The sequence below is a fragment of the Sipha flava genome, unplaced genomic scaffold (assembly GCF_003268045.1).
Source record: "Sipha flava isolate LNK unplaced genomic scaffold, YSA_version1 170_pilon_pilon, whole genome shotgun sequence".
Classification (NCBI taxonomy): Eukaryota; Metazoa; Arthropoda; class Insecta; order Hemiptera; family Aphididae; genus Sipha; species Sipha flava.
The window spans coordinates 298,697-313,934 of record NW_020271906.1 but is presented as its reverse complement, the minus strand read 5'-3'; the positions used below and the strand labels follow the sequence as shown (position 1 = coordinate 313,934).

The 15,238-nt window shown below is 28.0% G+C and overlaps 1 protein-coding gene across 2 annotated transcripts; it reads right to left on the bottom strand.

Annotated features, from left to right (window-relative positions):
- Positions 1-1,637: 1,637 nt before the first annotated feature.
- Positions 1,638-10,121, bottom strand: LOC112679907 (TATA box-binding protein-like protein 1). 2 transcript variants are annotated; one of them, XM_025549850.1, is made up of 5 exons: positions 9,908-10,121; positions 8,620-8,896; positions 8,273-8,526; positions 2,695-2,789; positions 1,638-2,623 (listed from the first exon to the last, which is right to left on the bottom strand). In XM_025549850.1, exons 2-5 carry the CDS (start codon positions 8,845-8,847, stop codon positions 2,400-2,402), a joined length of 801 nt encoding a protein of 266 aa, XP_025405635.1. In that variant the 5' UTR covers positions 8,848-8,896; positions 9,908-10,121; the 3' UTR covers positions 1,638-2,399. The 2 variants fall into 2 exon arrangements, with proteins under 2 accessions (XP_025405635.1, XP_025405634.1); XM_025549849.1 differs by having other exon boundaries at positions 9,931-10,121.
- Positions 10,122-15,238: the final 5,117 nt, after the last annotated feature.

Below are 15,238 nucleotides of genomic sequence, written 5' to 3'. Positions count from 1 at the left end.
TAGTTAGAATTAATATATTAAAAAGCATAAAATATATGCTCCGTATAACACATCATCGATTATATGTAAAAATTTTGCAACAGATGACGTTATTTATCACTTTATCGTCGCCTCAGTTAAGACAGCAATAACTCAAAAATATTCTGAATTGAGTTATTTATGTAATATTATTTGCAAAATTACGACGATTTCGATTCTATAACGCAATAACTTTAAATTGCATTAATCACTTCTAGAGGTCGTTTATTTCATTTTAGAATCAGTAGTTTCATAATTTGAGTTATTGCAATCTTGATCTGAGGCGTCGATATGTTGCGGATATTTGGGTATAGTTATTGATTAGAAAAGTATGAAGCTTTTATTTATTTATTTATTTTAATTATATATATGTGTGTGTTCCAAAATACATTTGAATAACTAACGAAAAATACTCTATAAACTATAATATGCGATTTAAAACATCGTTAGACAGATAAATTTTTTTTAATAGTTTGGACCTTACTTAAATGACAAAAATATATAGATTCTATTGGCTTTTGTTATACAAACTGAATGTACATTGTACGAGTAAGAAAAAGTGAAAGGGTATAAGCATAGGTGGCATTTGGGGGGGAACCAAGGGACAGTTTCCCCTTCAGAAAAAATATTGAGGAGGCAACTTATCATTTTGCCTCTCTCCTAAGTTAAATATTATTTAAACAATTTTTATTTTTTATAAAATATTTATTTTAAAATTACGTTTGTACAGTTATATAAAAAAATGATTCCCCATATTAAGTTGGATCAATATTATCAATATTATCAATATCACCATAAATTAATAAGAAACTAATGCATTAATGTACATGTAGGTACCTACATTGATTAAATATACAATATAGTATAATTAATCAATACTCAAATCAATACTTTTAAAACATAACATACCATATTAAATTGATATTAATTGATATACTTATCGTCTTATCAGTTATCATACACATAGTAAGTAAGTAAAAATGTAGGTGTAAAAATGTATAGTATACTCGTATGCATAAATTGAATGTGAATAGATTTTTAAATTGGTCAATAAATTATGATTAATCTCCCCCCCCCCCCCCCCCCCCCGGTAATAAGAGCTAAGTGCCACCTATGGGTATAAGTTTTTCGATCTTATAATTAATGTATATAATATAATTAATATATGATTACGATATCTAGTTTATAATTACATGATACAGCAGAATATCTGCAGGAACTCGTTTAAGATCAATAATCCGTATTTTTAACTTAACAACTTCCATAGTGTTTTTCTGCCTGCATACAGTAAGCGGATCATAAATCATAATTAATAATAATATTGAGAAATACTTAAATATATGATAATCATATTAATAAATAACAATGATCAATAGAATTTACAGTGTAAATTGTTATTTATATATAAATAAAACTTTAAACTTTAACTTAAACTTTAATTTAAACTTAAATTGTAAACTTTGTCTACCCGTATCGGCCAACTTTTGATTATACACATGTATATAATATACTTACTTTATGAATAAAATATGAGATATTTTACAATTAAAATAATATACGTTTATACAGAAAAAAATAAAAATAAATACTTAAAACAAATACTTAGAAGTCTATGACGCGTTAACACATATAATATAAAAAAAAATATAAATAAAAAAAATCATACTTGCAGCCAAGCCGAAAACTAATTCGTAGTAAAACCAACAAATATGGAAATTTAAAATATAAAAATAATGAGAATATATGATATTATTTTTGATAGTCGAAAATGTTCACCAATCCTGTATTGGCTTTAAACGTGAAGGTATATTATTATTATTATTATTATGATTATGTCTCAACAAGTGTAAGCTGTTGGACAATATTCAATAAAACTACGTAAGGATAAATACTAATTCGAAGATCATTGTTATGTATTGAGATCATAGATACCGAGGTATCTACAAAATATATTACGAATCAATCTTAGTGATTTTAATATTGATACGTCTTGATTTCAAAACGATTTCATCGCATGATTTACAAAATGAATCAAGATCAAATAATATTTTCACACAAAAATATGTTTATTTGAAATAGTTTTTCGAAATCAATCGAATTCAGTATCAAAATAATAGTATCTGCACCCCTTAGTATATCTCGTTTATACTTTTACCTTGTTTAATAGTAAACACTAGTAGTTAAAGATCATAATTTACTATAAATAATAAATGAATTAAGAATAAAAGGTAGTAGGTAAGCAAGTAGATAATAGGGTACATACAAAGTAAACAAGTACAAACGGCGTTTTAACAAACGAATCTAATACCAGTTCTTGTTTAATAAATCGATAACCAATTAAAAATATAGTTAGGTTCTAATCAAGTATTCTGTTTTCTCGTCTACAGCACCAAAGTGTTTAGTTGACAGCTCCCAATGAACTCTCCGCCAGGGCGATGGTACACGGACCCTTGGTCTCCGGTGGTTGATTCAGTTTTTTGTTCCGGAGCTTGTATCTCTTCGATGGTCATCGGAGGTTGAACGTTTGATTCCTGCTCTCGTCTGAACGGCCATACCAACGGGTAGATGTACTCAACAGCCCGTCGAATTAACGCCTCGCTTTGAGCTACCAAACGATCCAATCGATAAATATATTTTATAACAGTTTTCTTGAATTTCTCAAATGGTTATTCTTACCGTGAACAGATATTTTACCAGAAGAAAATATTTGCAACGTCGCTTTGAATTCTTTTGTTCTGTACATCACTCCTGGATTTAACTCGGGTTCATATCTATAAACATGAAATAATTAAACATTACTCAAAACAAGTAATTGAGGATATTTTTAGAAAAACGTACACCGAACAGCTTTTCAACAAAAACATCGTACTTTTTCTGTACCTAGTGTGGGTTTTTAATATTTTCGCCAGAACAGTACAATCCATGTAATTGGTGGTCAAAGTATCAATAAACAAGTAGAAGATGTTAGTTAGCATTTCGTAAACACTGTTTTCTCAAAACTATTTGTATATTTGAAAAATATATTTATTATATCAAAGTTGAAATCAAAGTAAAATCTATTGTATTACTATTGTTTTCATTAAATCTAATTATTATATGTATTATAATTAAAAATTAAGATTCATCGGTAATCGTCTAGTTTTAAAAAATAAAAACAAAGAATGAAAATGTAAAATACTAACTTAAAAAAGTAGATTGACATTATTTTGTAAATTATATTTACTCCAAATTTAATATTAATTTTCTGTTCTTATACCTAACTTGATTAATCAAAAACTTATAAAAATACAATCGTTTGTTCTATGGATTATAAACATATTTTATTTGTATAAAAAATAATATTAATAATAATAAGAAGAAGAACATGAAACAATCTTAATTAGATTTATGTACAACATATTCATGATACTGGCCTTGTGTAGTACAAAGCAATTTAGAACGAAATCATTTTAATATTATTTTTTATTAGTGCCTATGTGTGCATGTTGTTAAATTAGCGTGAACAGTGTCCTTTAATAAATAAATAAAAATGTGTATATTTTTATGAAATATATAAAATTAAAATTAAACATTTTTTTTGAATATCATAACTATGCACAGCCTACTTTTATTATTTATTTCAACAGCATGTTACTTATTATAAAGTTTAAGTATTTTAAAGGGTGCAATATATTAATTGTTGAAATGTACGATTAATACTACTTATAAGTATAGAAACATTGTAAGCTCACACGTGCATGTATAATATATTATACGTGTATCTTACTATTGTCAATATTTATAATATTACTCCGTTACTTTCAACTTCTACAAGGATATAAATAATAGTCTATGACGTCAGTGGCACCACTATATGTGTACATAATAAAGCCTTTTCATTCGATATGATTACCCTCTTACAGAACATCAAACTGTACATGCATAGTCCCTGATGGTGTTCAGTTGTATTTTATACTGTCACTTATATTATAGTTACGTATAGGTATATTGTTATAATCATTAAGCGTCACGATTATTACTAAAACCCTAAAAATCCAAAGTTCGTTTCGACTTCACTTTCAACAATAATAATGTAGTGTTAAATTTTTATGTAAAATATTATTTCAAACAATTTATTTTAAGAATTTAAGTAACTTAATACATTTTCCGTTTAAATACTTGGCAATTTAACGTGAGGGACAAGCGCAAAACAATATTACATTATTATGTTTTCTCGAAGAGATCAAAACGATATTTTATAAATATAAAATACTTAGGTATAGTTCTTACGCATATCAACATGAATGTTAATTGTATTTCCTGAACGTCCAATTTTTAAAAGTAGGTGACGAGTGAATTGAAAAAACATATTTATTTTGTTGTTTTAAGTATCTGATGACAAACTTAAGTACGTTCTCAAATTATTATTCATAATAATGTATTTCGACCACTTATTCTCTCATGTCAACTATAAATCACTCATATTTATTATAAACCATTTTGATTCTAAAGGTAAAATTGCACTTTTTTTTTTTTCAAACGTAATATTAGTTAAATATGTACGACTTAGTTATCACCTAATTAATAATTGTTTATTTATCTTTATTAATTTTATTTTATATTTAGAATTTTGTTGGTATTGAATGTCCTTTAATGTTTTGCGATTATAATTAGGTTTAAATTACAAGAGCTTATCTAGTCACCTACTCAACTATTCTAATATATAAAATGATGAAAGATTAGTATCAATTTCACTATCGGTACTGCGATAAAATTATTACTACAGAACAATGCGCTGGCTTATAACTTTGAAATCATTGTGTACATAATTTAGAATATACTATAGTCGATATAGTCGACTATAGTCCAATAAATAAAATGAAAAATAAAAATTGTTGTTTTACATTTGTCGTTAGATACAATCAATCGGATTCTAAAATTATATTTATTCGATCACTTTATTGTTTGCTTGATTTCAAACAATTTTCATACCTCACTCATATTCATGTGTGTGAGGTGTTTTGAAGAGCATGCGTATCCATATGTAATATAAAATAAGAAAAAATACGTTTGTACGTAATGGCAAGTTCATAGATACACCATATAACTATAAGCAGTGGTGTTCCCATAGGGTAGTATACTATATATACGTCATATACTGTCAACATAATTTTAAAAATGCATGGTTATACTAAGTATACTCTCAAGACTGAAGAACTTTGCGAAGAAGCATTAAATATAATTAGTTTTATAGGTTTTAATATTGTACTTATTTTGTAATAAACATTCAGTTATCCCTCAAACGATTAGTGTATTACTATGAAGTAATTATTGACGGTATACAATGGTACCAGTTAATTAATTAATTTAAATTTATATTTCTGTAAAAAATAAAAATGTATGCATTACAACTTATGTTAATATTTATATCCAGGGCTCATCATTTTAGCTCTAAAAAAGGTTGTTATAAAACGCTATAATATGTTTTTGATTATCGATAAATTATTAATGATTATTTATGATTACAAATAATGATTTTCTAGGTACTGTTTAGGTAGAAGGTATCAATTACCATAACTATCATAGTCTATAGATATGATTTTATGGCGAAAATTATCTATGAATAATAATGATTATAATTATAATTTTGCCTAAATATATAATAAATATGTATATATTAAGTTAAAACCAATTAATTATCAATTTTATCAATTTCTAAAATTAAATAGAATTTGACTGAATTTGGACGATTTGGTAAACTTATCATGGCAATATTGTACATACCATTACTATGCAGAAACGCAGAATGTATATTTGTATTAAATAGGCGTTATATGTTAATATTATTAAAAATTTGGCAAAACTTAAAGAAAGGAAAAAATCGTTTAATTATTTTATTATTATCTATTATAATAATTAATAAGTTGTCCTTATGAATAATTGTAATACTTACTCTAAATGATTTTATTAATATATTTTATGTAACTCATAATTATATGTTACTTTATGAATACTTAGATTTTTTATAATTTTTAGTATAGTTTTGAGAAAAAAGTCATTTTTCTATAATTAAAGCAAAACAATGAAATCTATCGATTTTAAAATATCATCAAAACAAAATAAATATATCTCAATAATTAACATTACAGTAATAATAATAATAATAATAATTAATAAGTATTAAACCGAGTTTAGGAATGAGGTAAATTATACGTTAACATTTTTAGCAAATTTTACAAAAAAAATTGGAAGAAGAGGGAGCGGCAAATGTTGTTGACTTAAAGCGTTATTGATAGTTAGGGCGACATTACTACTGTGTCAGACATTTACAATTTAAAAGTGTGTGTGCTGCAGAGGGTTATGTTATATAAGGATGCAATATTCTGTTTCTTTTATTTTTATATTATATGGGAGACAGGTGGTGTCCTCGTGTGAATCTTAGCAGCTGTTTATCATTTATTAATGTTGAAATACTATAAGACGTAGGAACATATTGACGCGTGAGTAAATTATACAGTTTTAGTAACCTATTTAACGAAAGGACGAAGAGTAAATTTAACTAGAATTTTTCGCTCGTCACATAAAATAATCATAACAAATACTTGTGATATAATTAAGAAATATTTAATTATTATTTAATTGTAACTATGGGGGACGTTTAAAAAATATGTTGAACATTAAGCATATATGAAATTAATTATTAGTACTTACTCAGTACACTGATCGACTAATTAATTTTAGAAGATATCATTTTTTTTTTTTATAGAATATTATTATTTTCGTTATTATGCATAAAAGTTTTACATTTTATATATTTTATATTTTTTTGTTGGTGTACAGTATTTAAACAAAACTGTATGGTTAATTTACAAATTTTATTCGTACACCGTTTAATCACACGCGCTTCTTTGATTTTAATCGATTTTTGGTGTTTGGTTTACACTATCTGTTTTGAATTTAGTCTCTTAATTTTTAACACCGAACACGGAACAAAAAATCAAACTACTCAGTTTATATAAATTTTAGCGATTTTTAATTCAATAACTTCTGAGCCCTAGTATAAAATGTGATTTATAATAAAAACAAAATTTGAAAAAATGATAAAAATAAAACAATAGAACGTAATAATGGCATGATTTTTCTAAAAAAAGTATGGTTTTTGAATAAATGAAGTAAAACGTATTAAAATCGGAAAAAAATCTCCACAAGATTATTGGTCAGTACAACGGAATTATGCGATAAAAGTTCAAGGGGTAATGAAAAAGTTATACTTCCTATGACAGATTATTCTGTTATTATATTTTACGTACACGACGAATAACTCTACAATGTTTTACTTAACACCCACTTATTTCTATTAGACACAGGGGTAGAAGCAGAATAATTTATGAACTGAAAAATAAATATAAAAATATTACTCAATCTAATGTCAAAATTGTTTTAAATTAATGTGAATCTTGTCCTATAGTTTTTTCTAAATTAAATAATTGATGTAAATTAGATCTTATTGATTATCAAAGTCAAGCTGATGGTAAATATAAATTTGTGTTAGTGTATCATTATGAACACTTGACAACATTTTGTATTTTAAAACCATTAATATCTAAAAGGGCTGAAGAAGTTACGTATCGGCTTTTAGATATTTTTACTCTCTTCAATGCTTCAAGTGTACTACAAATTGACAATCACAGCTACAACCAATCCCAAGGATTAGTGGTGAAGCAAATAAGGATATAAAAATATGATAATCACCCGGATAAAGAAAATAATACAACAAAATATTGTAAAGGGGTTAAAAAAAATTTATTATGAAGCTATTATTATGTTTTTTACTATTCACTTAAAGTTGGAATTTCTTCAAATACAATTATGCATAAATAAAAAAAAACATTTTCAATGAAAGAGGAGCAAAATAATGCTTATAGCGTCTAGCAAAACCACAATCAGATACATCTTATTACTGTTAGTATAAGAAATAACTAGTTGAAGTATGTATTTTTGGATTCGTTCAAAGGAAGCGCTATTAAGGGCCATTAAGTGGAATTTTATATATTAACACTTACAACTAAATATATATATATATATATATATATATATAATATGTATCTTTATATTAATCTTAGTATAATAAGTAAAATAATAAGTTTTCTAGTTATTATATATATATAAACGTTTTATACACTTTGTATAAAGAGCTCAGCCTGTCAAAAATTAATAAATAAATAATATATGTGTGTGTGTGTAAATATATCAGCGAAAAATAATATTAACTCACTCTGTATTCGCTTTGTATTTCTCAGCGAACGATATGATTCTGATAGGAAATGGTAATGTGCACGTAGCCAGTATATTGGTCACTTTGTAACTGCAAAATTTTACTTCAGGATAACCCAACTTTTGAATGATTCTAGCAACACGCCTTGATGCAATTCTTGCTTCATGCTCGGATGAACAACCTACGCAAATCACTTTTCCCTTTGACCAAATATTTGCTGTGGTTTTCGGCTTTCGCAACTTCATTATAAGCTTCTAATTATTAATATACAATGAAAAAAATGTTATGTGTAAACATGGTAAAAATGTTTTATCTAGTGACAAGTGCATGTATTAGATTTATATTACCCCTTGTTCTCGTTTATATTCTGTATTATAACCACGGCGAGCCAAATTCCTGAGATCTAAATGTGTTTTCGTTTTAAAATTTGAAGTAACGTTGTTAATCACAATGTGCACATTATCAGTTGTGTTTAAACCGACTTGTATTGATTCATTAGACATTGTGTTTTCCTCTTGTATTCGCAGGTCATGGTTATAATAGATCATATTTGCGTTCAACACCGATTCATTCATATTTGATTCTAAATCCAAGTGGCGATCAGTGGTCGATATATGATTGAGTCTGTAATATTGGATAATTATTGTCATGAATTATTATCAATTAACTAGAAAAACGGTTATAATATTATAATGATTATGCATAATCCTAAACCATAGTTTACAGGTAAACATTTATTTGAAAAATATTCTTTTCTCTCGCTGAGTGAGTCTCAAATATTAACTATTAACAACTTAAAAATAAATAAATAAGTAAATACAATTGAAAAAAGTAGTAAAATTATACATAGTTAAGCCCAAAAAGCCATTCACTCAATTTTGATGATTTTTTTTTTCATATCAAATATACGAATTGAATATTTTTACCTTACAAAATTATTATTTTTTATTATTTTAAACATTTAAATAATAAAACTTTTGATTTATTTAATGAGCAATAATAATAATTTTTTTGTTGTATACTGAAAATGGTAACTTGTATTTTTTTTGCGATAAGTATTGACTACTCTTTGGAATAAATTATAAGCTGTTTTGTAAAAAAAAAAAAAAATATATAATTTAATTAAATATTTGTATAACACTAATTTATTAAGTTATATTTAAACTTAATATTAATTTTATAATCAAATTGAACTAATAAATCTTTTCAATCGTTTCGCAACGAATTGTATTTTGTACATCAATTACATGTTGACGCGACACGATTTGCTGCGAGCACTAAACATTTTTAATAATATTAAGGCGACCCGCAGTAATCACGCTACTGAACATACGTGTATTCAGGGAGGGGGAGGAAGGTTAACTAAGAAAAAATACAGTAAAAATCTTGATTCCCCGAGCGAGCACGGTCGTCCGTGTTGTTCTCGTTCGGTCGGGGATCAAGAGTTGTAGGTAGTATTTTTGTTAGAGGCCACCCTCTCACTATTGAAAACACGATAATGGGACGGCGGGCTGGGTGGGAAGAGTTCGAAAATGTTTTAGAAATTCCTTGTGTTACAGAGAGAGAGAGAGAGAGAGAGAGAGAGATAGAAAGAGACAGACAGAAAACGTCGTCGTCGAACAGATGAGTACATACATTTAATAAAACCGTATACGTACACCGTGTGAATAACTCGCGCGACCGGCGTGCTGTCGAAGAGACGGGATCGGTAAGCCGCCGCGGGAAAAATAAAAAATAAAAACTCCGAATCAGGGAAAGGACAGTGCACGAGCGAAAAAACTTCGTTTACGGTAACGCGGACGGCGGCGAACGGGGACGCTCGAACGGGATACGACCGAACACTCGTGGTGGTCCGTGACAACTGACCGGCGACGTCGAGTGTGCCGCGTGACAAACGCGCGGAGTGTGTACCACCGCAACGGCACGAATTCCGTATGTTGTTGTTGTTATTTTTTTTTTTTTTTTTACTTAGCTTCGCGCCACTACCGTCGCGCTGGATTACTAGTGTTTATTTATTACCGTTGTCCAGAAAACGGTTCTCACATACGTCGTCCTTCGACGCGAGTATGAATTCTGTAGGAATAACGTGAGCTGTGCGAACCACCAGCAATGCCGGATCTAGGAAATCCGACACCCCGGGGCTAGTGAAAACTCAGCGCCCTCGCGTAGGCGAAATTCACGGGGCATGTCCATGACTTTTTTTATTTTTCGTAAACTTAAGAGCGCCCCTATGCCGACAGCGCCCTGGTATTCTTAAAAACAAAAAAGAGTCTACGGTATCACTTTTGAGTTGTGTTTTCCTTTCTTTGATAACTTTTCCTGACGTGCTGAAACACTTATCGCTTGCAATGCTACTAGCAGGAACCGCTAAAATTGTTAAGACAAGTTAGGCCATTAGAGGAAATTAATCACTGTTTTCCTTCCACCATTGTAATATATCTTGATTTTGATTATATGGTACTATTTGATAAACGTTCAGTTTATTGTTGAAATCATTATAAGGCTCTTTTATCATCCTTCTACTCCCAGAAAATATCATTCTGACCTGATTGAATTTTTTCTTCAAGTGGTACACTTGAAGACTGACTTCAGTAAGAAATGAGGTTGGATTGTAATTTTGATAACACTACTTTAACTGGTTCAATAATACCTTGTCTTTCATCAATATTTTCGACTATCCTCAGCTTTTTAAATGGCGGGCACAAAAATTAAAAGTAAATGTTAGTTTTATATTTTTCTTTAAAAATAATTAGATTTTGATTTGCTAAATGTTTAAATATATCATCATATTTTTCCTCGGAAACTATACTATTATGATGTTTTAATAGCTAGCCAGGTGAAGTAACATAAATTGTATACCTAATCGGATTTATTATACTTTCAAACTGACCAGATGCTTTAAATTAAGCTAAAAAAAAGATTAATTTGGATAGCAAAGATATATTATAATACGAATAAAGTTATGTTTATCATTAATGACTATATAGTACTGACAATGACTACTATCAGTGAGAAAATAGTGGGATAAAAATTAAAAAATTATTTTTAAAATTTAGTTAATTTTTTGTAAATACTGATCACACTGTGTTACCTATTAAATTATATAATATTAATTTTGAACGATTTTTCCAAAGAAAAATACTATAATACTAATGATCCCACCCATGACCAACCCGAATTATTTATATCATAGCACGGCTAGTAGGTAGTAGTAGTACGACGGTACGGGTCGGGTCGGACTGGCCCCCCACTCCCTGCAGACCTCTAATACGTACGTGTTCACATGTGGACCATGGTTCTACGTAGGGTGTTGTGAGGGGGGTAAGTAACGAGAGAAGAGAAAAAAATACAAAACATATGTTGCTGTCGGGCCGCGATGGGAATGGTCCCACGTCTATCGGAAGGGTACACGATGCGGTGTAAAATACAGTTATTTTATATAATGTCTAGTCATTTTATCGAATACCTTAAAATTTCAGGCAAAGTATAATCTAATATAAAATAGTAATCTTTGGTATTTGTATATACATTGACTAATTATTTTATAAAATGACTAGACATTTTTTACATTCAAAAAGTGATTTTAGGCAATGTAATAATAATTAATAATTTTTTTTGTACAATGTATAAAAATTTCATAAAATTCAATAATTAAATAAGTAAAATTTAAATTAAATTGAACATTTAAATTTTTTTATCAATATAAGAGAACGGTATTATTTTTTATCATAAAACATTAATTACTTGTACAACAAGATAAACTTGAATGACATTTTAAGTTACACAAAACATTATTTTTTAAACACGTACATTTTTATTTTGGCCTTTTGTTGAGCACGAACACTTAATAAATCCCTGTCCAATTCCTGTTGACGGCTTAGTCGCAATTGATCGTTCTGACCATATGATTTTTACATTTGAAACTATCTAATTAGCAAACTCGTGGCTATTATCAGATAGTAATACTCGTATTGAAGCTGCTCTCAATAGTGTGAAAATGTCAAAGAAATTATGTGCCACTTAATTAACACGTTTACATTTTAAATGCTTTAATACTATAAACTTAGTCAGATGATCCTGGTAAACCATAATGAACTTGTATTTACCGTCTTTATTTGTTTGAAAATCAATCAAATCTACTTGGCAACGCGAATTGAATTCAGTAAAAATAAGAGGCTTGAAAACAATTCTTTTCTTAATACATTTTTGCTTTTTTTGGCATAGCTCCCATAATTGTAAAAACAATTTAATTTCAGTACGAGTTATATTTTTATATTTTATGGAAAGTTCCTTAACCATTCGATCGCGCCCACCATGACCAATTAAAACAACGAGTATTATGAAGAATTTCATATAGTTCATTATCAAAAACATAATATAACACTTTGTTTTCAGTAGTTATTACCTAAAACGTGTTTGTCATTTTATATAATGTCTTGTAATGTAAATGAAATTTACACATTGCCTTTTTTCGGCATTTTATTAAATTTCTAATCATAATATACAGTACAGTATTTAGACATTTTGCGTCCCGGCGCAAAAAAAAAAAAAAAAAAATTGCCACCCCTCTAAGGAGGACTGTCCATGGAAAATATAGGAGATAGATCCTCATGAACCTTTTAGATATTCTAAAATCAATGCTATTTTTGTGTAGTAGGTATGCCACTGTATACCGCACGTGATAACATAATATGCCGTATTATTATGAATAACTTATGTTTATTGACATTATCACAACAAATTTGAGAATTAATATTAGGTATATTAATAATATTCTGGATCGCTGATAGCTATATTACTATATATTAATAAATTAAATACATAAACATTAATTTATGATACTGTTAAAAACAAAAAAAATAATAATTTCAAAATAATTTTAAAAGTTCAATAATTCGCAAGTGAGCGAATTTCCGACTACAAAATTTCGGCACCCCCAAAAAACTGACGCCCGTATACAAAGATTAAGAATAAGTTTCAAAATCAACTGAACGCGGCTCCGGACTTACGAATCCAACATTTAGGAATAACTCCAGATTTAAAAACAGTTATGAAAAAAACTATGAAAATATTCCAATCTTCTCATTGAATCTATCTTAGAGGTAATGAGAGACAAATATTAAATTTTAAGCTTTAATATGACATTTTATTGTATATGACATAATATTGTAATAGTAATAAACAAATTAAAAGGTTAAATCCGTCATTTTTTTTATATTAATGACACTCTTGTGCCGGAAGTGTCCGATAACCCACTCATTTGAGTGTACCAAACATTTGCTTGTATTAAAAGTATAGAAAAAATATTAGGATTCTACAAAACGTTCAAGCTCCTGCAAAGTTTCGGCGAGTAAAAGATGTTGGAAAACACTGATCCATCATATAATACATACCTACATAACGAAAATTTTACAACACTTTTTTTTTCAATTTACAAAATGTATAAAAATCATTTATTTTTAAAAATATTATTATACATGAAAAACCGTGGTTAAAGTGAGAAAAATGTTGTGGGAGGACTGTATTGATCAAAAATTGAGGAGCGTTCTCCTACCTAATTCTAAATCTTACTAACCTTTTTTAGGAAACCCATGAGGTCTAAGCCTCTTCTGTTACACATATATGTTCATAAAAACTTTATTTTCATAGGGTGTAGAAACAAATTTCCCCCAAAGAAAAATAATTTTATACATATGCCTACTCAGTAAAATAAATTGAAATACATAGTAGGTAATATTTAAAAAAATTAACTTAAACTTAACAAAACTAAAAAGAAACAATTACTAACCTTGCTGGTTATTGGTCAACGTAGACAATAACCAATACGGACATTGCACATAAGGTGTGTACTATCTATAAGATAGTGTCTATCCTCTACCACAATTTAATATTTATATTATTTATATTTATTCTATTCTGTTTATATTTATTCTAAATAATAGTCGATATAACTATCACTTTAATTTTAGAGCTATGGGTAATAACCGCTCGGGAATCATCTATAATTAGACATAGCGTCAGTTAAATTAACATGGTGTACATAATCTTCCATTTTTGCTTATCGTTATACCTACATATTATTTCTTTTTTCCACTTATTCAAATTAATTAAGAAAATAAATTTCATGTAATATTGTAACATTATAATAAGTAGGTATTGTATATTTAATATTGTATTTTAGTGATCAATACCATTAAGCGTCCACCCGGACTTTTGGCGATTTGAAAGAGGACGCATAATCTTACCTTAAATAAGAAAGTGGAATCCATCCTCCTCCATCCACCCACACTTTAACCACTGATTAAAAGTCGATTTATTATTTATCATATCAATTTATGCAATTCTAACTCGAGTACTTCGCGTAGTAAATGAAAATTATAGTTTTTATTAAATAATATCAAATCCAAATAGGCTCGAACAAACATATTATTTTAAGTTTTAAATATCTACTTTAAAACATGATCCTCTACGTGAACATTACGATGTTTCTGATTATATTATATTAAAAAAATAATTAATATTCGATGTGATTCGTAAAAACAATCGGTTATGACGTAATTTAATCACATAAATTGAAATTTTTAACGTTCATAAAAAAAAAACACGATCAATAAAAATGTTTCCAATTCTTAGTATTATGTATGAATGAAGCATTGATAAGTGTAGTCGCTTTGTATTCTGTATTCAAGCCATAAACATAAAATCTTCATTTTAGTATCATAGAAACGTAATTGTATAGCTACGCTTATCAAATGACATTTAATGTTTCTTTCGGATTTTCCTTCAGCTTGCTGAATTCAATTTCAATTTTTGATTAAATGGGATTCAAAAACTTTTAATAGGTGCACAAAAAATAATTTACTACAAAAAAAAAAAAACATCTTAATAAAAACAACATATTTTTATGACCGGTTAGTATCTTGTAAATAATTTACTTATCCGTAGATTTTTTTAGCTCTTAAAATA